This window comes from Canis lupus, chromosome 4, assembly GCF_048164855.1.
Source record: "Canis lupus baileyi chromosome 4, mCanLup2.hap1, whole genome shotgun sequence".
NCBI lineage: Eukaryota > Metazoa > Chordata > Mammalia > Carnivora > Canidae > Canis > Canis lupus.
Window position 1 is genome coordinate 70,355,873 of NC_132841.1, and position 24,473 is coordinate 70,380,345.

At 38.1% G+C, this 24,473-nt stretch overlaps 1 protein-coding gene across 4 annotated transcripts in view; it reads left to right on the forward strand.

Moving 5' to 3' along the window:
• The window catches only part of DAB2 (DAB adaptor protein 2), a 50,479-nt gene that overhangs the window by 13,239 nt on the left and 12,767 nt on the right, over nucleotides 1-24,473 (forward strand). For 3 of the 4 annotated variants that reach the window (XM_072824806.1, XM_072824808.1, XM_072824807.1), the window contains 8 exons: nucleotides 14,767-14,953; nucleotides 15,944-16,083; nucleotides 17,226-17,324; nucleotides 18,964-19,095; nucleotides 19,626-19,706; nucleotides 20,150-20,176; nucleotides 20,424-20,477; nucleotides 20,888-20,950. In XM_072824806.1, coding sequence (XP_072680907.1) covers nucleotides 14,863-14,953; nucleotides 15,944-16,083; nucleotides 17,226-17,324; nucleotides 18,964-19,095; nucleotides 19,626-19,706; nucleotides 20,150-20,176; nucleotides 20,424-20,477; nucleotides 20,888-20,950 — 687 coding nt within the window. In that variant the 5' untranslated portion in view covers nucleotides 14,767-14,862. The remainder of the gene's footprint in view (nucleotides 1-14,766; nucleotides 14,954-15,943; nucleotides 16,084-17,225; nucleotides 17,325-18,963; nucleotides 19,096-19,625; nucleotides 19,707-20,149; nucleotides 20,177-20,423; nucleotides 20,478-20,887; nucleotides 20,951-24,473) is intronic. The other variant, XM_072824809.1, reaches the window with a different exon arrangement.

The following is a 24,473-nucleotide window of genomic DNA, read 5'->3' on the forward strand; positions in this document are numbered from 1 at the left end:
CTTAGATGGAGGTACAAATGTAGACTGGAACTTAGGGTAGAGAACCTCGACACTGGACAGATTGACTCTCAGAAAGAAATACTAATCACATCCACTTCTGATAATTAGCCCTCAGAGTAGAACTTTGCTTATTTTAGTGGATCTAAGAAAATTTAGTCCCTTCTTTGCTTATTTTAGTGGATCTAAGAAAATTTAGTCCCTTAGTGTTACTTCTGTCACTATTTTCTTTAGTAGAACTCATTATCTACATGCTTCTCTAGTTCATTAAGGACTGCATCCTAGTTTTAAAAAAAATACAACTATAAAACTCCTAATTTCAGATTTTGCTGCACTAGACGGCAGCTGTGGGGTATAGAAGGGCTTGATCATTAGTTTTTTGAGGATTTGTTTTAACCTCCTTGTCTACAATATTGAGTCTTTTTAATAAAGATTGGATTAGGAACTTAATAGTGGCTTTCAAAGAAGACTTGTCTTTGCACAGGGCTATAGAGTTCAGCTGAGGAAATGAATGATCTAATTACATTCTCTGATGCTAAAAATGCCTACATTCTAAGACCAGAAAATAGCAGATGCCACCGTGAATCTGTCCAAAGCTTCTAGGACCAGCTCGAGTTACATTTATTTAATGACTATAATAGGGATAATAAAGAGAGGCTATACATGGAGCACCAATCTAATCACTTATATTCATCCCATGGTTGCCATAGTTAAGTGTCAATTACTTAGCAGGCACAGAATTTTGCAACAGGTCATTACTAGTTCAGAGACAGACGAGATAGCTCTAAAAGCTAATGAAACATGTTGCTTTAATATTACATTTTTTATGAACCAGGGAAACTTCCTTTACAGTGAGTCATTGATGTTGACATTCCTGTGTAGACTAACCAGAAGCCTCTTTGTAGTTCAGTAAAAATAGGAATATCTCATAATGGGCTGGGAGGTCTCAGTGAAAGCCCAGCAAAGTGGCATGTGACGAGCAACCATTGCTACTAGTTCATCTTATGCTAGAACTATAGACCCAAGTGGCACCCCATGTTTTATCACCTTAAAAAAAACAGATAAGGATGGTATGCATTTAAGAGGCCTGGAAGAAGGAAGAACTCTCATTCCATTTGCTTATTCTGGAAAAGGCTTTTGTGGTAAGTCAGTATGTTAGAAAATCTTCCAAGTCACTCTTTAAATTTTAGAATAAACTTTTTTTTAGACTCTATACAGGTTAAGATGATACTTGAGGTCTTTTCCTTGTGTTCTTTATTATTATAACTAAGAAAAAGATAAGTATGTTGTATGTCCATTTTGTAAGAACACTTAGTTCTCTGAAATACCATCTTCATTTTAATCTTATTGGTAGAAGTCACTCAAATGACTTGCCAGAGGTGGTATGGAAATTGACTTCCGGGGCAGCCTGGGTAGTTCAGTGGTTTAGCACTGCCTTCAGCCCAGGGCATGATCCTGGAGACCCGGGATCGAGTCCCACGTCGGGCTCCCTGCATGGAGCCTGCTTCTCCCTCTGCCTGTATCTCTGCCTTTCTCTCTTTGTGTCTCTCATGAATAAATAAATAAAATCTTAAAAAAAAAAAAAAAAAAAGAAAGAAATTGACTTCCTGAAAGTTTCTTTGATCAGGAACATTGGTTAATGTTTGGGATCATATAGGGGTGGCTTTTCCCTGAAGGCTGCAGTAAATACAGGATTCCTTGAATTACTTTTCCCAACTTTCTAACTGTGCTTCGTGATTCCTAAGGTAGATGTCTAGATGTGTTTGTGGAAGGGAGGACCAATTAATGGTGATGACTTACACGATTCTAACAGGCATAATTTTGGCCACATTTACTTGGATTCCTAGAGAGTTCATGAAACAAAACCTGTCTCACCTGCTTAGACTTTACAAGCAAGAGTTTGACATTAAGCGGTAGGTTGTCTAATTGCAATAGGAGCTTCCTACGTTCATCTATCTGTAGTGTGAATGGACCCTATACAGATATTTCAATAGAGTTGAATCATTTAGTGTTTGATATAGTTGCTTCAATTGTGCAGCAACTAAAATCCCAAATCTGTTTCCTTTAGCATGGTTAATGTGCTACTTTGAATATTTCCATCCTTCAGTTTAATTTAAAAATGCATTTATTTATTCTCACTACTTACTTGGTCCAATACCATTTCCCAAAACATGAAGGGATAATGACAGAGAGTGAACTTTAGCTCAGGGGTCCTTGTGCGTATTTGCCATCTTGTGGTGCTTGATCTGCAGTATTGGAGTATTTGTATATATACATAGAGTTTCCAAGCACGTAGTCTAGCTATTTCAGGACCTTTTTTGCATCCTGTCACCTAAATTTTCCACACTTGAGTAGTATTAGCATATCACCTCAAGAAGCAAGAAAACAAGTTGGCAGATTCACCTGAAATTACCTTGGGATCTCCTATCTGTTAACCAATCTAATTTGGTCAGCAACTAAGAAGTAAGCAAATGAGCCTATTTTTCCTATTTCTTCCAGAAGAACTCCTCTGGCCTTTTAGATAAGCGTTCTGGAACTTTGTAACCTTCAATTTGGTAGAGCACTGGTATCAGGAGGAGAAAGGGCTGGTTATCAGGTTGCTGGTTCTATGTCAACCTGAAATTTTACAAATAAATAGCAAATCTCCTTTTATTTTGTAAATGATTCTTTTTTTGTCTTCATCTCCTTTAAGAGCAACCAAATCTTTTCTAAGGAAAATCAGCTAAGTTATGAAGAATCTTCCATAAAGCAATAATTGATATATAAAGCAGGCAGATAAAGTAGTTTTAAAAACACATATTCTTAGGGCACCTGGGTGGCTCAGTAGTTGAGCATCTGCCTTGGGCTCAGGTCGTGATCCCAGGGTCCTCGGATAGAGTCCCATATCAGGCTCCCTGCAAGAAGCTTGCTCTGACCTCTGCCTCTCTGTGTCTCTCATGTATAAATAAATAAAATCTTAAAAAATAAAAAAATAAATAAAAACATATATATTTTTAACCATGGAGGTTAGCAGGACCACCATCATTCTTAGAGATGAAGTGTAAATGCCCTGCTGGCAGTAGATAACTTGCCCAACTAGGAAGATTATATCATACATGGAAATGTGAGCCAATGGCAAGTTTCTCATGGAAGGTTAATTCCAACTCTTAAGGGGAGATTGAACACTAAAACAAAGGACATATTCTGCTGGAAAGGCCACCTAGAACCCAGAAAGAACATATTAGGGTAAGATAAACTGATCCTGTGTTGTTGTGAAAAAAAATAATAACTTTTTTCCATAGTATTGGTCTACGTACAGATGCAGACAGAAAAAGAAGTTCTGCCTTCCATATACAATTACTACACACACCACAGTTTGACTCTTCTGTGCTGATATTACAAGGCAGCTGGATTCTCGTTCTTTTAAGCTCTTCAAAACACAGCTTGTCTCTGAAACATGAGTTGTGGAAAGGTACAGAAACACTCAAGCAATGGCTTTGAGGATTATATAAATGTGGGCCTCTGCCTGGAAAGGAAAACCACATTGGGATTTAATATAATTCAGCCAGGCTATTAAAGAAGAAACCAAATCTTAGGCAATGTTTCTTGCACTGGTTTTTGGAAGAGGAAAAGTTTAAGATTACCTGCTTGCTTTGAAAGTGTTCTGCTGTAGTATGTCATAAAATAATTCTACTAGGGTACGTGGCTCTTCCTTCTTATGTTTAAAATGCAGATGGTTCTAAATAACATGCTTTCTGTAGCTCTTCTAATATCCACGTAAACTTCCAAGATGACTGTTGTAATGATATTAGAGTAGAAGGCAGACTGTGTTTAACAATTAGGATTTATATGTACAAGTATCATAGGTGAAGGGTTCAAATGAATAAACTATTGTATCCTGAAGTCTATGCACTAGATATGCTGTACACCCATTTTGACTTAATTCAGGACTATTTCATATGGGAACAAGAAAGCATATGAAAAAAATGGAATACTTGCTGGTCAGTTTGGGTGGGTATACATACAAGTAAGGGAAGACTGTTGAGAAAGGTATTAATAGTATCAGTGTATTGGCCTAGGAATCAAATGGTACAATGACAGTCTTTTTCCCTCACCTTGGTTCATTAGTTTTTCGACGACTTTTTCCAGCAAGAGTTAAGCATAATATCCATTATATATTTAAATGCCAAATTCAAAGTAAAAGTCGTATGTTTGCTGTGTTTTCATATCTGTTCCATAATGCTTCTCCTCAAATCACTTCCCCAAAGGCCCTGCAGTGGAAACTTTCTAGAGGCTTCCATGTTAACAGCACTATTTTTTTTTTTAATTTAAAACCCTAAAATTGTTAGTATAAATTGTTCATTCCTTAGAATACCTTCCTCCCTTGACTTTAGGATGAGAGGAAAGCAGAATGAAATATAGTATCCTACTTGACCATTTAATAGTACACAATAGAGTTCTTCTCAATTCAAATTTTAAAACTTGTTTATTCCATTTGCCCATTCCAATTATCTATCAACACTTCAGCTTTTAAAAATCTTATTCCTTCCACATGCTTTTTTGGCATACTTTCTGGTTACTATCACTTCATAACCAGAAATGGCAAACTCTGCAAGGGCCTCTTTCTGTCACTGTCACTATAGCACATGTCCTCAGTTGTGTGACAGCACCTTGGTGCAGGCTAGTGCGCCACCACTAAAGCATGCTGGGTTTTCCCACTAAAGCAAGTGCTTGGTGACTGAATCAGGTGCTGCCATCACTGGCCCTGCAGTAGTGTCTCAGCAGGGGAAGAAATGCCCAGCAGAATCCTGGCCTGTCTCCACAGGCCTGTGGTCACACAGCTCTTTCAGCCTGCTTACACGTACTACCCACTAGTCACTGTATCAGTGAGGCTGCCCAAAGTGCAAAAGTATCTTCTTGGCTGGGTTAGGTGGGAACTCTGACATTTTAGCCCAGGTCTTTATTGTAGACTTCTTACTGAATACCCGTTCCTCAGCCATGAAGTTTTCCCTTAATCCCTGCTTACTCACCATATTGCCAGCTACTTTTGAGCCTAAAGCCCAAGGTGTATGGCCCTCCTACCCCACAAAAAGCCATGGTATTCCTTCTTCCAGAACAATGAATTCTGAATAGCCTTTCCTTGGAATTAATGGGAATCACTCATGGCTTCTTCCATAGGTGACTTGATAACCTTCTAATAAAAAAGCAACAGCCAATAAGGTGATTCAAGATGTTACATGATATATACTTGACTCAAGGATGAAGTAATCACCTTGCCAATCTCTCTTCCCCACATGACTCCTGAGGTATAATTACAAATGAAACAATAGCAGATAAGGAAACTAAAATACCACCTTGTTAGGGGGAATCAGGGCCCAGAAACCCCCAAATGCAGAGCTCTGATAAATATAGGTTGAAGCACACTGTACACTAGACCAGAAATGACCCATTCCCTTTTCTGTGTCAGGTTGTATCTGCTACATTGCTCTGCCCAGCTCACTTGCGATATACAGAGCACATGTGCCATAGCTAGTTGAGCCACATCCAGATGGTTACTGGTGTCAGGGGTACCATGATAGAGCATAACCCAAGTGATCCATTGCCAACAACATAAAGCAATGACAGACACATGATTTTCAAACCTCCAAAGTTTCAATGTAACTTCCTTCCCTTTGTAGAAGTGAGTTAAAGGATAAAGTCAGATTCCAGTTTTTCTTCTGTGTTCAGTCTAAGCTAAAGGAAGTCATGTTCAAGAACTGGGGTGGAATTATTGACTGGGATGTTAAAGTTGAGATGGGTATACACTCTAATGTCAATTAATCCAACTGCAAGCCTCATTTGTCCATGTGCACAAGAATTCCACATGGCCAGAAGACCACAGGGCTATTCCAATACTATAGTCTTTCTTAGAGTCTGCATAAGTGTAAAGAGAAGTTCTAGACTCAGTGCTCTATGTATGTCTTCGTTCATGCAAGCATACTAACTTATGCTCAGCTTTTCTAAAAGGCAAGAGCATATTTTTATTATGAGCTTACACTTTTCTTTTTCAAACTCTAGAGAGTTAACTGTTCTGAGTAGTGATAATACTGAAAGAACTGAGTAATATGATTGTAAAATTGAGCATAAACTTAATACTTCAATTCAACTTGTGAACAATTTCAGACATTCCTAGTGAACCGCTTGCATTGCCCAATCTAGAGAATGGGCCCTCATCTGGATAACATTAAGCTCCTTTTTAAAACTTAAAATCTCTTAAACACTATCATGATGCCATTTTTTAGGTTCTAGTAGGAGATATTCCTAATAAAAATTTATTTTAAAAACAAAATGGGTGTGGTGGGTACAAAAATTAAGAGAGGTCAAAATAAGTCAAAAATATTGAAAGTTGCCAACCCAAGAAGTCAAACTTTCTATTGTGCTTTAAAAAAGAAGGAAGGAAGGAAGGAAGGAAGGAAGGAAGGAAGGAAGGAAGGAAGGAAGGAAGGAAGGAAGGAGAAAGAAAGAAGAAAGAAAGAAAGAAAGAAAGAAAGAAAGAAAGAAAGAAAGAAAGAAAGGAAGGAAGAAAGGAAGGAAGGAAGAAAGAAAGAGTGAGCCACACACTGAATAGAAGAGAATGTACTAAAATGAATTTGAATTCTTTGATCTGTGAGTTGAAGCTCAAACCTAGCCAAATACTTTCATCCAAGCAGCCAAATCAACATTAATAAACCAGTTTGACCAAATAGGACTCCAGCTACCTAGGTAAAAAAGAATCCAGTGATAATATGTGATTAGATCACATAAAGTTCTTTTTCTGTTTGGGTTCACAGAACACCTATGAAATGAAATTCTGCTAAAAATTCTGAATTTTTTAAAATTCTGCTGAAATTCTGTTTTCCTGTTCTGTGCTTGCTAGATCTACTAAATGGAACATATTCTTGGTTCAGTCTGTATGTAATGGGCTTAGCACAGTCTTAAAAAATAGTTCTAAAAAAGTGACACATATAACCTCTAGGAATAGGACAGTAGAGTCTCACGTTAGGATTGAGATTTCTCTTGGCACCAGTTTTATCCCAACCAGCCGTTTACCAGTAGATAAGTTAAACATTCTTTCTTGCCATCAGTTTCCTAATCTTTTGTAATGAAAGAGAGTGACCAATTACTCCCCGAGTTTCTTCCAGCTTAAACTCGAACCACTTGGTATTTCTTTAAGGGGACAAAGGATCATGGAAGTAAATGGTTGGACTTCACACTCGGTACATTAGAATTACCTGGGCATCCTTAAAATATATTGGTATCTATGTCTTTTGCCCTCAGAGATTTAGATCTAATCGATCTGGGTGTAGCATGCACATCTTTTTAGGACCTCCCCAGTAAGAGTTCCCCGGGTGATGTGAGTTAGACCCTCTAAACTGCCAATGGTCATGATGTAGTCTTGGATTTGACTCAGCATCTCTGGGTGGCCCAGAGTAAATTCAGAAGCAGGAGTTGAACAGGAGTGGCTTTACCACTGGCAAACACTCTCGCTTCTTCACTTGGGCCTTACGGGTTAAAGCACTACATTCTTTTCTGTGTGTACTTGCTGGCTGTTTACTTGTTGGTCCTAGTTGTTCTGAAATTGTTTAAACAGTTGCTGTGGAAAAGCAATGTTGCTTGCAATGTAAGACTACACAGTACACAGCACATGAGACACAGCTTTGATTTAATCACAGCCACCATTCATTGTGCGCTTTCTATACAGTAGGCACTGAGGTTTCTTGTAACAAGTCTGCAAACTGTATTCCCATTTTACATAAGTGAATAGTAGAGAAGTTGCCTCAAGCTGCAGAGCTAGAAAATGGTGACTGTGTGTGAGACTTCCCCAAGCCCCCACCCTTAGCAGTTCCGCTGTCATATCTCTATCTACAATGAACTGTCTGGGGAATTCTTAGTTTGACTTGCTTCCAAAGACAGGGAAAAGCTTCTCAGTTCAGTTCACTAGGTCCTTGAGCATGCTTTCCAAGGGTCAAAAGCAATGAAAAAATGCTCCCTGTCAATGCATAACTTGTGTATACCTCCTTGACTCAGGCCTGTTTTGTCCCTGAGGCCCCCACGGCAGTGTCAGCAGTTATAAGAGAATCTTCTAAGGACTCCTTTTCAGTGTGCATTAATGTAGTCTCATTTCCCCAATTAAACAGGCTGCAAAAATCTTACTATTACACCTGGGGCCTTTGCAGAGTAGAGTAGGTTTCCCTTGCCTAGGATTCCAAGCATTTTTTTAAACATTTTTATTTATTTATGATAGTCACAGAGAGAGAGAGAGGCAGAGACACAGGCAGAGGGAGAAGCAGGCTCCACGCACCAAGAGCCCGACGTGGGATTCGGTCCTGGGTCTCCAGGATCGCGCCCTGGGCCAAAGGCAGGCGCCAAACTGCTGCGCCACCCAGGGATCCCCAATTCCAAGCATTTTAAAGGAGAAAGGTCTTACGTTGAGTATCAGCAACAGCCTAACTTCGCTGTATCATTTCTGGCAACATCCCTTATTCTCAAAAGGCTACTTGGGAAATAATGGCAAATGCAGCTTGCTGCCCTCTCGGACCCTGAGATCTGCCTTAGAGGTTAATATTTCACATGTTCTAATGCACTACCTCAGCTGAGACAGGCATGAAGTTCCAAAGGACAAGGGAGCATATTTTCTGACAAGTACAAAGTACTGGATCCTCTAGCAAGGATGTTTATGTTGCTTTGTTCTTGATTCTTCTTAACTCTTTTCTGTGTCCATTTTATGTGACTCTTTCTGAAAAGTTAACTGGTATGTTAGTCAGTGGGAGTATGCCTTTAAAGGGAACTTATAATACCAGTTAAAATCAGTGTGATTAAAAAAAAAAAAGATAAGAGCAACCAGCATCTATAGTAGAAAAGCAAACACAGATCATGTTCAAATTTGAGCCTAATGACTTATTAGTGATTGATTTTGTTTTACTGAGTCCATTAATTTATAAAATAGACATATTTTGTTTCACAGAGCTGTCAGGATAAACGTTTCAAGTGCTTGGTAGGTTAAGTCTTTGTCCCACCCTCCTTAACATTAAAAACATAACATACCATTTGTGGAATGGTAGCCCCATTAAGAAAATCCTTAAGTTATTCCTTTTACCAACATTTGAGAATGACCAAGCACATTTCTCTCTGCTGTGTATAATTAGGGTAAGGAGATTGCTCAGAAGAGAGGGCCCACAGTGTCAGGATATTGCTGAGAATCCTTGAGTCATTACACAGTATCATTGCTGATACCCATGCAATCCTCTGATGAAAAGGGTAAATAAGAATGAGGAGGTGCCAGCCAAACTTCTCACAACACAGATTTATCCCTATACTGGTATTCCAGGATCCTAAATACTAGATTCTTGGATGAATCACCTTAAGGGATAAACAAACTAGCAGATTTTTTTTTTCTTGTGCAAGGGATATACTTGTCATGAGATGACTCAAGCAGTCCTCTTGTATACATTTCTCAGAACCTTCTCAGAAACTGAGAAAAGATGTTGCAAGCTCCAAAATCTCTTCTAGTCATGTGATTCTTGTGCCATGGAAAGGGGAAGTTCCTGCTTTCTTTCAGGGAGGTTTGTGTTAAGTCCAGAATCCAAGTTATATATCTTTGCTCAAATGAGAACTAATTTTCTTGACTCAGCAAAGTCTTTTACAACTTTCTGTTCTATATTAGACCTTAAGAAGGAGTCAAGAATATACAATACCTTTAGATCCTCCTCTCTTTCCAACTGTACCTTCTCATTCCTCTCCTAGATCTTCTAATGAAGGAAATAACCCATCCCTAAGAACAAGAAGGTTGAAAAAAAAAAAAAAAAAAAGAACAAGAAGGTTGTGCTTGTTCTAGCTAGGTTTAGATGGACAACTGTTCATGTGACCCTTTTTTAAAAAATATTTTGTTTATTTATTCATGAGAGACACACAGAGAGAGGCAGAGACAAAGGCAGAGGGAGAAGCAGGCTCCATGCTGGGAACTGGATGCGGAACTCGATCCCGGAACCCCGGGATCAAGTCCTGAGCCACCTAGGCGTCCCTCACATGAACCTTCATATATGTTTTCGAGCTTCAATTTATAATCCCTGCTTCAAGATAATACTCCTTGCATGTGTTTCCTGATTAATTTTGCACTTCTTGGTCAGAAGAGCATCTATGACTAAACCCAGTAAATAAGAAGGCTTTCTGGACACCCTACATCTACTTGCTCCCCTTTTTGAAAACCTTTCACCTTACTAGAGCTTTAAAACAACACATAGATTAATGCAATCTACACATTTTTTTTTTTAAATAATGCCCCTACTTTGGGAAAGTGATCAAAGAAAGTAATACGGCACCTTTTGGCCCTCAGATCCCTTTTCCAGCCCCAAACCCTTTCCAAAAACAATTCATCATAAAACCTGCTGAAGGTTTTATGAGAACAATGGACAATTCTGTAACATTGTTAGAAGGATTATGCATTTTAGTTTTACATGTTTAAGTTGATTATTCTCTACAGTGGGACCTGAGTCTAGAAGTAAGACTTTCTCCACCTACTTAATGTCAAATGGTAGCTTGGACATTTGGAAAGTCTGTGATGGGATATTTGCTCTTCTAACCTTGGGAGAAAGGTAAATGTTTATCACTCTGGCATATGGGATACTGGAAGGACACTTTTATTAAAAACCTTTCAAAAAAACCTCTAACATTTCATTATAAAGGTTTATCTCTGAGATTTGGGGCTCTGGGGCAGAGTCTATTCTCTGATCATTTCAGGGAAATCAGATACATTTTAAGTAGTCTGGCCTGCAATGCAGACCTACCTTTCTTTAGTTATTGCAACCTGATATTCATATACCTTTTCTTCTTGGAATTTATGCTGAACAAATGTTTTCTCTCTATCATTTTTTTCTTCCTTGCCCCTAAAAACTGCTCATTCCTAAACAGTGGAAGGATATAATTAAAGGATACCAAATAGCTTTAAAACAATTCCAATAGTGTGAAAGGCTGTACTTAAGTGTCTGAAAAGAGAAGTTTTTGCTGTAAAACCAAGGTAGCACCATTCACTTTAGAACTCTTCCATCTTTGCCCAGTCTTCCAACACTATATTTGAGACCTGGTCTTGAGCTGTGAAGTTGTTGAGTCTTGTATTACTTTTATGGCTTATACACCACCATTCCTGCTCCCAAGCCCCTCAAAATGTTTTGTGGCACTTCTCAAATTTCTTTAAAATATTCTCACTTTAGAATAAAATTTGCCAAATTTAATGACCTAAATATTGTCTTGTCAGAAGTAACATCCTGCAGAAAAGTGCAATATTAGGTTCCAAAGATGGTCAGTAAACTCTTTTGCCCAGATTATTTTCAAGCTGAACCAGAGGGGAGGAGGGGCAGGCTTCAGAGAGAGGTCTTACCTACTCTCTTCAGGAGCAAATAGGTAACTTGACAAACTAGATGTGGGGGGAGAGGTGAGTTTGGCATATTTGAAAAGGTAAAGAGTTAAAAAACAAATAATTCTCTAAAAAAAACACACACAAGAAACTTGAGGATGCTATACAAAGGTGTAAAGAAAGAATATTAATGTTAAGAAGGAGCAGAATCTTTAAGAGTCTTGCAAACAAAACCCAAAATGTCTAAATTTTTGTCCTAAATGCAAGAGGAACCACCACAAGATAAAAAGATCAAGAAGGAAAGCTTCCAATGTTATTCTAAAATTTAGAAGAATTTCATCATTAAAAAAAAATCCAGATCATCCTAATGCAGAAAATACATGCCATGGACTGGAGCACCAAGGTTGTTATGGGAGCAAAAGGTAGGGAGAGAAAAGGCTCACAAAAGGATATGTGTCTGATGCATGCAGCCAAATACCCCCAAAAAGCTGAACAACAAAGTAATTGGATTTGGGCAGGATACCCATCAGCAGTTCTAGTTGATTTTCTGAGAGTAGAGTTGAGATGAACAGTCCTTTGATAGGAAGGGAATATGAAAAAGTAGAGGGTAGTAGACTATCAAGTTTAAGTATTTAATCATGAAAGGAGCATGAGATGACAATTAGAGGACTACAAGGTCACAGAGAAGTGTTTTCCTTATTTCTGAGAAGAGATCTGAGCAACTTATAAAGGAGAGGGCCTGATGGGGAAAAGGTGAGGATGCAGGAGGGTGCATGTTCCTATAGAGGACGTGCTTAGGTCAGAATTTAGTCTTACCTCCTGATGTTGTTAATACAGGCAAATATCCTCTAGAATTAGAATAAATTCTCTGAAATTAAGAAAATAATTATTAGCTTCCTGAAATTAGAGAAGTATGGATATGACTAGGAGATTTATCATGTCACCAGAAAACAAATCATGGGAACCACTGAAATCAGTCAAGACATATGAAATAGAGATAGTCGCATTAGTTTCCTAGGGCTGACATAACAAATCATCAAAAACTAGTCAGCTTAAAACCACAGAAACCTATTCTTTCACAGTCCTCACAGAAGCAGCCCAAAATCAAAATGTCAACAGGGCTTGCTTGTTACTTCTGGAGGTGCAGATGGAGAACCTGTTCTGTGCTTCTCTCCCAGCTTCTGGTGGACATTGCCAATCCTTGGCATTCCTGGTTTGTAGATGTGTCAATGGAGTCTTCACCTCTGTATTCACATTACCTTCTCCTTTGTGTGTCTGTCTCAAATTTCCCTTTGCTTTGCTTTTATAAGGACATCTGTTATGGGATTTAGAGTCCTCCCAAATCCAGGATGATCCTAACTCAAGATCCTTAGTGACAATTGCAAATATCTTTTTCTCAAATAAGGCCACATTCAAAGGTTTGAGGCTTAGAATTTGAACATAATCTTTTTTAGGGGCCATTACATATGTGTAATAGAGCATCTCTGTAGCTTGTATGAGGCTTCTCAGAAGAGAGCCATCAGGGTAACATGTGAGGAACTTTGGCTTCTGGCCAGTCAGCCTGGGCTAGACCCAGGTTTTACCACTTTAGCAGCTGTATAATTTAAAACCCCTGTGCTTTGGCTTTCCCTCTGAAAAAGTGAAATAATACTATATCATAATACTCATAGGGTTACTCTGAATTTTTTGTCATTAATACACGTTAAAGTCTACTTGTACCTGGCCCCAAACTGGGTCTTGAGTAAAACAGGGCTTTTGAGTCCTCTACTACGTAAGACTTTTCATCTAAAAAGAGACTGTCTCCCTGGCTGTCGACCAGTCAGGTGTCTTTGAGCAAAATTAACTACTAAATCTCCAAATTAAAGAATTCAGATAACATTAATCATATATAGATTTCTGTATGTGTGTGTTTTCCAAGACTATTAATACTATAGAGACTATTTAAAGACTCATGGCAGGGGTGGGGGGGATGAAGTATGCACTTTGAGGAAAATGTGGAAATTTACAAAGCCAGGGAAGTGCAATTTAAAGAGCTGAGTAGCAGAAACGTAAGACTTTTTATCCTGTAAGTATCTAGATAATAGCATATATTTCCATGTGGGGGACTTGATCCTTGAGTTTAAAAAATTCAAATAGAGCACTTGTGTGACTCAGTTGGTTAAGCGTCTGCCTTGGCTGGGGTCATGATCTCAGGATCATAGAATCAAGCTCTGTTTGGGCTCCCTGCTCAGGAGGGAATCTGCTTCTCTCTTTGCCCCTCCTCCCTATTTAGGCACAAGTACATTTTCTCTGTCTCTCAAATAAATAAAATCTTTTTAAAAATGCTCAAATAAATGGGTGCTTTAAAAACGGAATTAAGAGAGCTTTTTGGGATGGGAGAAGTATAACAATCTATGGGTGGTGGTAACAGGTTAACAAAACTATGCATGGCTCGGCTTTCCTCTGATCCTCAGTCCATGTAGAAGGTTAACCTTTCTCTAGCTCTCTCAGAAGCTATGTAGAAACTTTGACTCCTGGAGGTGAAAGAACCTTTTGAAACATTAGTTCACTTCTGTGTGCTTACAATGACTCGAAGTTTTTCTGTTTTACCCGCCATGATACATAAGGAAGCCTTATGAGAGCACACGCCACAACTGTCTTGAGGATAATAATGGTAAAAAATAGCATAAAAGTATTTACACTCAATGAATTGCACAAGAGACATCCCATTAATTCATTCTTCCCCTAGTGTGTTAATGTCAAAAACTGTTGTCCTTTATTTTATTTTTTTAATTGTATTGAAGTTTGCTTTGCCAACATATAGTGTAACACCTAGTGCTCATCCCATCAAAGTTATAGTGCTCAGATAGCCCTGGAAATCATATGCAGAATCACAACATGTAAAAATACATATATATGTATTTGTCAATAAGAATAAGATAAAATGTATGCCTCTATTCTTGACACTGCCTTTACAATTAAATGAGGTTTTGAAGAACCGGAATTTATAATGTCCAATTTCAGATGCTAATTACAATCATCTCAGACTCCACATCCAATATGTTTGTATTTTGCTATGAAATCCTATTTTTGCATGTATGACATTTTTTGATCCCTACCTTTAATACTGGATTTTTATGCCAAAATTCCAATGCAAACTACTTAGGTAGGTAATCCTTAAATGCTACTAGATATCAATTCTTAAAGAAAAACCTAGTAAACACCTCTTCCCATTTTGGAAAGTACAAAAACAAAAAAACAAAAAAAAAAAGACAAAAAAAAAAAAACAGTCTACCCACTCCTCTTCTGAGTTTGGTCTAAAGGGAGAAAGAACAAAATGAGTCTGAAGAAATATACTCACAAATCACTAGTTGCAAGCCTAGTAGGATAAAGTCTGGGTTTGCCATTATGATCTCATCATGCCTCTAACACTCTGCCCACAGGTGTCTGTAGTAGGTTATGCTCATTTGAGACTTCGGGGATCGCCTGGTGTCACTCAGTGTCTGCTGGTGCTGGAGTTTGCTGTCTGCCTTCTCGCCATGTCTAACGAAGTAGAAACGAGCACAACTAATGGTCAGCCTGACCAACAGGCTGCACCAAAAGCACCATCAAAGAAGGAAAAAAAGAAAGGTATGAAGAAATCTGAGCCCATTGAGGGGAGCCAGTGTTGCTTACCTCTGAAGAAATGTGGGGTTTGAGGTAAATGAAGTAAGAGCTGGCCCTTGCTGCACTTCAACCACAGCCAACTCTCAAATTCTCCTCTACAGGAAAGTTGGACTTTGGCAGAAACTATTTTACTCCACTTACATATTGTAAGACAGATATGTCTCTGAATCCTGTGATTGCACCAACTGGATCCTGCTGAGAAGCATTGATAGTAGCTTGTTTAATTGATAAACACAACTATTAATTATTATATGATTATCTTTCAGTAGCCTACTTACCACGGGTTGCTTTACTGAAGTAGCTGTTTTTCGAAAACCAAGATCTTTATTTTCTTAGACCCTGTTCTCTTGACCTAAAGGACCATTAGAAAGTGCCAGAGTCCTTAATCATTCATAGTTTAAGAGTATGCCATGGCTTGCATGTCTTTTACTGTTATACCTTAGCTGCAGAATGAGACAACTTCAGTCTTTTTAAGAAAAGAAAAAAAAAAGTTATAAAGATGAGATAATTATCTTAATGATTTTCAAAGGAATTTATTCATAATTTCTTCTGCCTTAATGACAGTTCGAAATGCTAGTAAGTAGTGCAGTAGCTTATTTTTCTTTAATTAAAAAAGCATTATCCTCTTTATTTTCTTTTGAAAATATTTTTTTTAATTATGATGAAGAATATCCCCAGATCTCACCTCCCACGGTACCCTAAGTTTTCCATAATTCAGTCCATTTTGTACTTTAAGAGTTCATTTTTCTCTCCACCCCAGTGTTACAGATTACAATTTTACTGAAAGGAAGTAAGAATAAAGACAGAGTATTGTATATTTGAGCAATTGTAATAAAACAAATATTTCTACTACTCAGATTTGGAGACTCTGGAACATATTTGGTCATACCTGGGGATGATATTTAAAGACCTTTATAAATCTTTTATCCTATATTTCTTTTTTTTGTTCTTCAGGCTCTGAAAAGACAGATGAGTATCTTTTGGCCAGATTCAAAGGTGATGGTGTAAAATACAAGGCCAAGCTAATTGGCATTGATGACGTGCCCGATGCAAGAGGGGATAAAATGAGCCAAGATTCTATGATGAAGCTAAAGGTAAGAAGGGAAAGCATGCTTTGTCTCCATCTCAAGCAAATATCCAGCAGAGAGAATTATATTAGAAGTTTGTGTTTACCTATATCTCAATTATTTGAAAGGAAAACATTTCTTTTTTTTTAATTTTTTTAAAATTTTTATTTATTTATGATAGTCACACAGAGAGAGAGAGAGAGGCAGAGACACAGGCAGAGGGAGAAGCAGGCTCCATGCACTGGCAGCCCCATGTGGGACTCGATCCCGGGTCTCCAGGATCGCGCCCTGGGCCAAAGGCAGGCGCCAAACCGCTGCGCCACCCAGGGATCCCAGGAAAACATTTCTAATCACATAATTGATCCAGTGGTGCCTCATTTTCTGAGGAGTCTTAAGTTTGCTTGCTTATTGTGAATGCAAACAGGGTTCAGTCTAATAGGTCTGAATTCTAGGGACCTGACTTAATCTCATACTTCAGGACAGTAGATGCCTTTTCCTTTGGGTAGATCAAGTTTTAGATCCTGGAAGTACTCAGGTGAAATTCAGGTCTCTATTTGGAGCCTGTAGCTCTTTAGCGTTAGCCCTGTGGGTTGTTTTTTTTTTTTTTTTTTTTTTCTTTTTTAAGATTTTATTTGTTTATTCATGAGACACAGAGAGAGAGAGAGAGAGGCAGAGACACAAGCAGAGGGAGAAGCAGGCTCCATGCAGGGAGCCCAACATGGGACTTGATCCCGGGTCTCCAGGATCACGCCCTAGGCGGTAGACAGCACTAAACAGCTGAGCCACTCGGGCTGCCCCCTTCTGGGTTTTTAAATTTTTAAATTCTAGCACTGTCGCTATGTGAAATTAATTAAATAAATAATAATTGTTAAATAAGGCCAGACCTCGAAGGAGCATCTTTGAAGATCTAATCCAGTCTTCTTGTCTTTACCAATGACCATTCTGAGGCCAAGAGAATTAGAATGACTTGTCCAAGGTCACATGACTAACACAGGATGTCCTGGCTCATTGTCCTCTCTTTCATTCCACCCATCTATTATGAAAGGTGCCTGATTCTTTTGTAGACGGTAAACCAATCTGAAAATAGAGCTGTCTTTTAAATGTTTTAGCATCAAGAGCATCGTAGGGTAGTTTTAACTGGATTTTTCTTGTTTCCCCAATACCATCAGGGAATGGCAGCAGCTGGTCGGTCTCAGGGACAGCACAAACAGAGGATTTGGGTCAACATTTCTCTTTCTGGGATAAAAATAATTGATGAGAAAACTGGGGTAAGAATTCACTTTCACTAACACCTTTCTGACTGCCTGAGTCTGACAATGTGACTTAAATCTCAGCTCCCTGTTTTCCTTTTCAAAAATCTGTAGGGGGAAAAAAAAAAAAAAATATATATATATATAAGAGTATATATTACTTCTCCAGAAATAACAGGCAGAAAACTGATAGGGTAGGAAGTGGGGAGTCAAGATAATTATTTTGAAATTTATTTTCTGTAAGGGATGTGAACCTCCAGTCTATAAACACAGATGTGCTGTAAATATCACTTTAGTATTTTTTGGACCCCAGGTACACAGAACTAGATTAACCCTCAGCCCTGGCCTGTGACGCTGTCATAGATCTATGCCTGGCTTTCGTTTTAATATATTGACTACATGCAAACTTACAGGCCAACCTGAAGCTAAAATATTACCTGTAACACATTTACCTTTTCTTTCTTCTCTCTTTCCCCTTTCTCTTCAGATGTATCCTTGCTTTGTGTATGTGTGTGTGTGGTTGCTGTTATTCTACTGCATAGGAACAGCCATGCTTATTTTGCTTATTTTTTTGTGAACTTATCAAACGATGATCATACCTCAGGTTCTCTGGGACTTTATTTTCTCTACCCAACATAACATCATAAGATTCATTTACTTAAAATGTTGTTTGTAGCTCATTTCCATTGCTATAAAATACTCTGTTGTATCAAGGTATTGTGGGGAGACCGCCAGTTATTATCCATCCTTCCCTAGAGATGTCCATTATCTATCATGCAAAATCCACTGGAACCCTGACACCTGCTCGCTTACCCTGCTGGTCCTCATGTACTGCTGTTTCCATTCTCCTTCATCTCTCAAGTCGATTTTCCCAAGCCCATCAGAGAGTGGAAGCAGGTTTCCCTCAAGCATTCTCGTTTCCCAAATCTTCTAAAATACCCAGCATGAACTTTGCAGTGGCACAAGACATTTGGAAACAAAAACCAAGACACATTATGACCACCTACGAATATCCCTGAAGAGTTGAGCCCTGCTATGTGCTTGAAAGGATTAAGAGAAAAGGAAGCAGGAGGATAGAGGGGAAGGCACTACTAAACCAACAAACCATGTAACTCCTCGATACTGATGTGAGCATGGGAAATACTTGATGCCGGCATTTGATGACTTCCAGGATATTCTGGGGATAATTGTTCCAATGGTACTTAGGATGATTTTTCTGGCCACTCAGAGCCGTTGTCAAAGGATCCCTGTGAATGCTGTTCTAGCTTAGTTATGCTGTTCACCTGGGTTTGTCTTTTAGTTGGGAAAGTTGACCCACTTGAATGGTTTAGTAGTAAAACATCTCATCTTTGCTTTAGAAATTCTTGGTCTCATAATCCTCAATCCTTTCTTGCCGTGTGGCATCACATCTTGGGGATGAAGCCAATCAAGTATCAATATTCTAAGAAGTGTTTTTCCCATTTTTGTTTTCTATTCTTGTTCTTTTTGAAGTCCTTACTAACAAGGATAAATGTAGCTCTGGCCTTAAACCAGAGGCAAAGATTTCTTCCTTCAAAGATTTTGGCTTTTCAGAAATGCCTGGGTAGCTGATGCTTTGTTGTGTTACATTGTAGATTCTAGTTGTATCAATAAATCTTTTTTTAACTTTCTTTTTCAGGTAATAGAGCATGAACATCCAGTAAATAAGATTTCCTTCATTGCCCGTGATGTGACGGACAACCGGGCATTTGGTTATGTGTGTGGAGGAGAAGGCCAGCATCAGTTTTTTGCCATAAAAACAGGGCAACAGGTAAGCCCCAAACCTTGACAAATTTCTGGAGGAGGGCTTTGTCCTCAGTTGAGCATAGAGTGTCTGTCCTTCAACTAGAGATCTTGCTAGAGACAGTTGGATATGGGAGGACTAAGCAGTGATTCAGAGGATGACCATCTTCATTGGCCTTAGGATAAGACCTTGTCATTGGTCATTGAGGACCATGTCATTGAGGCCCATGTCATATATGGATAAGAATTGTTAGAATGGACTTTCTCATAAGGTCAATGTTGATTTTAGAACAATAATGGATTATTCCCCAAAATCCTGAAGGGACTTGGAAAGTTACTATAGTCCTTCTTGTTTTGTTTAAATACTTCTTTATTCTGCTGCCCTTTACGTATCTGGCAGTGAGGATGGGGGTAGTGGTGATCCCCCATAAACCAGGGGAGGATAGTAAGAGGCTTTAAGAGAAAGGAAAAAAAGAAAACAGTACTAATCAGAACTGATGGGGGAGGCAAAAAGAAAATAATAAGATTAAAATACTCATAAAGATGTTCTTGCTTCAGGCTGAGCCATTAGTCATCGATCTTAAAGACCTCTTTCAAGTTATCTATAACGTAAAGAAAAAGGAAGAAGAAAAGAAAAAGGCAAGTACTACCCACTAGTGACTCTATTAAACTTAAGACTATATTCAGGACCATGTTTGAACTTTATGTAAACATATGGCCTATCTGGAGAGTTGACTTCTTTGTGGCTCGCCAAAGAATAGACAGTTTAGAAATGTATTGTCTCTTGTTCCAAGTAGAGCCATGGATGGATGTTATAGTTAGACATTTCTGATTTTCAGTCCCTGACTCTTGTCTTTTCTCCCCACAAACTTCACATTGGTTCCAAAGACAGTACAGGATAACCAAGTTTAAGTGCAGAAACTGTATTCAAAAATTGAAATCTAGTATTGATATGAAAAGAGCAGGGGAATATAGGGCTAGAAATTATATATATATATATATATATATATATATATATATATATATATATATCCCTTTAAGTGTAGTTACTAAGATCATTGAATTTGTGTCTTTCTTTTTAGATGGAAGAAGCCAACAAAGCAGTAGAGGTAAAACTTCATCTTTACTTCTTGTGAATTGTACATGTGTTGTATATAAGTCCTTGTTTGCTACCTGTCCAGGCATGCTCCCGTCCTAGCTTATGACTATGTGTCCATGATCCCTCTGGCCATAGAAGATGTGTATTTGAATTATCAGTGCCAGAATCATAACTTCTTAGCAAGCTAATACACTAGGAAATTAAATTCTATAAGAAAACTCACCAATTAAACCCCTAAATATTTGCCATCTTTTCAGAATGGGAGTGAGACCCTACTGACCCTTGATGACCAAGCTAACAAACTGAAATTGGTATGTATGTGATTTTTTTATGATTCTTATGATTGTTATTTAACAGAACATGGGTTTACTTCCTATAGATGTTGCTAATACCAAATCTGCATTGAATCTGTATGGAAGTCCAGTTACGAGAACAATTTCCCTAAACATTAATATAACAAAGATTAAAAGTAATCTTTTTAGTAAACACATCTGAATCTAATCCACAAATTTTTTTAAGAGTGTGGACTAGATGGATTTGTTTGGGGACATGTCTACACTTCCAGACATAAATAGCCTAATATCAAACCTATGTTAGTTAAACGAAAATCAAATTATGACAACAGATTTTCCTAAACTTTAGTTTAGGAAACAATTACAACAATATACAAAGTAAAAAATTTTGTAGACACATCTGAATCTAATCCAAATACTTTTTTAAGGGTGTTGACCAGATGGATTTGTTTGGGGACATGTCTACACCTCCTGACCTAAATAGTCCAACAGTAAGTGCCTGTTTTTAAATTTGCAATGTAATGAAAATGACATCTATAATTCAAATTGGCAATTAACCAGAAATCTTGAGCATCTTGTTGAAACTTGGAAGGTAACTGCTGATTTTTCCACATAAAATTTTACTGGCTACTAGAACAAAATTGCATCTTAAGTTACCATGGGAACCTATCTGCACTAATTCAGATATATTAATTTTGCTTGGAGGTTAGATCTGAGCAGTAGGACAGGCAATGAAATCCTTCTTGGTCTTACTTAGACTCAGAAAAAAAGCTGAATAATAATCCTTGGCATAAGTTCCACTTGAAGGAAGTGTTTGCTAGATGATTAATTGTAAAACCACCTGGCCTCTTCAATATTTTTCTATTCTTTCTAGTGTGACTTAACAGCCTAAGCTTGGTGTGAAGTAAGACTTAAATAAAATGCTCAGTTATGTTTAACCAAGGGCTGTCCTTGTTTTAAAAAGTTGCTCATTCTTTGAAGGACACTATAGTGTATCAAGTCTTCTAAATATTGATCTGTAACAACCCTCTGAGAATGAGCAGTATTTTCCTTTATGGATAAGGAAATGGTGATTCAGAAAAAAACTCACTCAGCCAAGAAAGAGATCCTGATTCAGAGCTTAAGCACAAGTCTCAGACCTTCCAAAACAGGCCTCAAGTTAAACTACCCATGTAATTTTAAATGACTTCTTATAACTATTTTTTTTTTAGCAGTTTCTTGAGTACCTGACATTCACAAGGCACAGAAAGAAGTGAGCTGTACAATGTCAATGACATCATGGAGTTTACTGTCAAGCAGGCAGAGCTTGCTTAAAACTAATCACAAAGCCCATTAATTGATGTTAATTACATGATATTTGTCTAGTTTAGAAGTTCATATAATGCCTCGAACTAAATGAGTTTCTGGACTTGAACATAAAAGATGAGAAGGCAATAACCAGACAAAAAGAGCATCAGTCTAGAATTATGAGAAGAATGTCTGTCTAGGAGTCTCTTATATCAGGGAATTATCAAGAAAGTCTACTTGGCCAAGAAGGTCATAGGAATTAAAGCAGCAGCAGGATAAAGGACTGGGTAAGTCTCACTTGCCAGAATATTGCAGAGACTGGCAGCCCATGAACTTTCACATAACATGCTCAGGCCTGATGAGGTGGGAAGGAGCAGAGGCTGCATACTCTCTTCTCTGTCCCCAACTCTATGAGATTCATGATGCAAAACAGCATTTCAGAGGCTCTAAAAAAGCCTGCAATAGAAAAGAAGCCTGTTCAGTGTTCTTTTCAGTGGTGAGTCCTAACTCACTTGTATGTGGAACCTTTTATTCTTCATAACATTTGTTACCATCCTAAGGATAAACTTTTAAAATACAAGATTAGATGATCCTGAAATGTCCATGCTAGCCCTGAAGTCCTTTTGATTCCTAGACAGCTTTGCCCCCTCCTCTATGGTAGCACCCTTCCCAAAGTGAATTGATTATCTAAATGACCTACTTTCCAAGTATAACTGACATTCAAACATGTATCTTAAAAGAGATCAAAACACTCAAAGTAGAATTCCAGTAGGATAGGCAGGAAAGCACTAACTATTCCATCTGCTTCTGTAGACTTGTAGTAAGTTCTGAAAAAGGAAATGAAAAACAACATGAGTATTCCTTAATCTTAGTTATATTAGACCTAATGCATTCTAAGAATTTTTGGTTTATAGAAATTACAGAAAGTTTTAAACTAATAATAAATTAAAGTAATAAATACCATCATTGGGCAGCCAAGGTGGCTCAGCAGCTCAGCGCCGCCTTCAGCCCAGGTCCTAATCCTGGAGACCCATGATCAAGTTCCACATCAGGCTCCCTGCATGGAGCCTGCTTCTCCCTCTGCCTGTGTCTCTGCCTCTGTGTGTGTGTGTGTCTCTCATGAATAAATAAATTAAATCTTTAAAAATAAATAAATAAATAAATAAATATCATCAAAGTAGATGGTATCTGAAAAGTGAGAGCATGTTAATGGCACTCATTGTGTGCTGGTTGGATTTTGCCCACGTTTGTACATATTGACTCCATATTCATAGGCCACAAAATGGACTTATTTCTACTTGATAAAACTAGAATGTTTAAAAATATTCATAACCTTAAAGTGGTTGCTCTGGAAGAGATGAAGAGAGGAAGAAACCTAAATTACCTGGACTTTATTAGTGGTTCCCTGACCCATCTGCCCCTCCCCCAGCATTTAAACAGAATAGTTTTATGCATTTTATGCGTTTCAAATAAAACTCATGTTGCAAACGAAGTGGCATCTCTTAGAACATAATTTTTATTGGAAAATAATTGAATAATATCCTTCCATACTGCCACTCAAAAGAAAAAGAAGAAAGAAAACAAAAACAAAAGACATTTCTCAAACTTTAAAAATGGCCATTTGAAAGCACAGTTATTATGAGAAGAACATAAGGTATGACCCTCCTCGCCCCTGCCCCCCACCCCGAAGGCTGTTAAGTCTGATACAGGGATGGGATCAGAGCACAAACCACAGTATCATGCGTACATAAGATGCCATGGGTGAGCACAGGTGATGCTGAAGTAGAAAGGTGAATGGGAAAAGGCTTTGTAAGGAATTTGAACTTGACTTGGGTCTTTGAAGTGTGTAGGAAAGTAGAGAGTAGTTAGGCTAAAGATCAACTATTTTAAGTGATTTTGAAAGGCTGGCTAATGAGGCTTATTTTAGGATAGGGGATAGAAGGAAGCCACTGGAAGCTTTGAGCAGGAAAGTCCAGGATTCAGCGCTGGAGTAGTTGGGAGAGATCAGCTACCTGGAGAAAGCTAGGTTGTGGAACTTAGAATGTAAGACCTCACCTTCATGCAGATACCTCTCTGGTTGCCTACTTCCTCCTCTTACTGGAGCTCCTTAAGAGCAGGGGTCACATTTCATGTTCATGTTATCAGTGCTTGTCTCTCAGGTGCTCAGGTGATGGCCAAGTGGATGGAATGTTGACAATCCAACAAAGATTTAATGAAGTTCTAACCTAGGGGGTGGATGAGGAGTCCTACATTGTTCCATTGTAGTCTGTGAACTAGACTCTTAATCCTGGATTAACAACAAACCCAACCTGAGGAGAGCCTTATACATTTTACTTATAGGGTGACTATTCAGAAGTCTAACATTGTGGCTCCTGTTTGGTGTCCTAAGAACTTCTTCTGAAGTATTTGAAAAGGAGAACTCTACCAGCTGTGAACACCCAACTGTTCTAACCCAGAGGTGGCTCATCATAAATGAATAAATATTAAAATCACAAGCTTTTGTAATACATTTTGTCCTATCTTTTGATTGTTAAAGATCCCTACATTAAGAGATCTTCCAATCCATTTCTTTGATTCAAAAAAAAAAATTTTTTTTAATTACAAGCTCTTTCTTCTGACAAATTCTTCTGGTTATAAAGAGAAAAACTGGCTTTTAAAAATTGCTTTTATACCTAACAGTAAAGGAAGCTAAAGATAGAATACCAATTAGGCCTGATTTAGGACCTA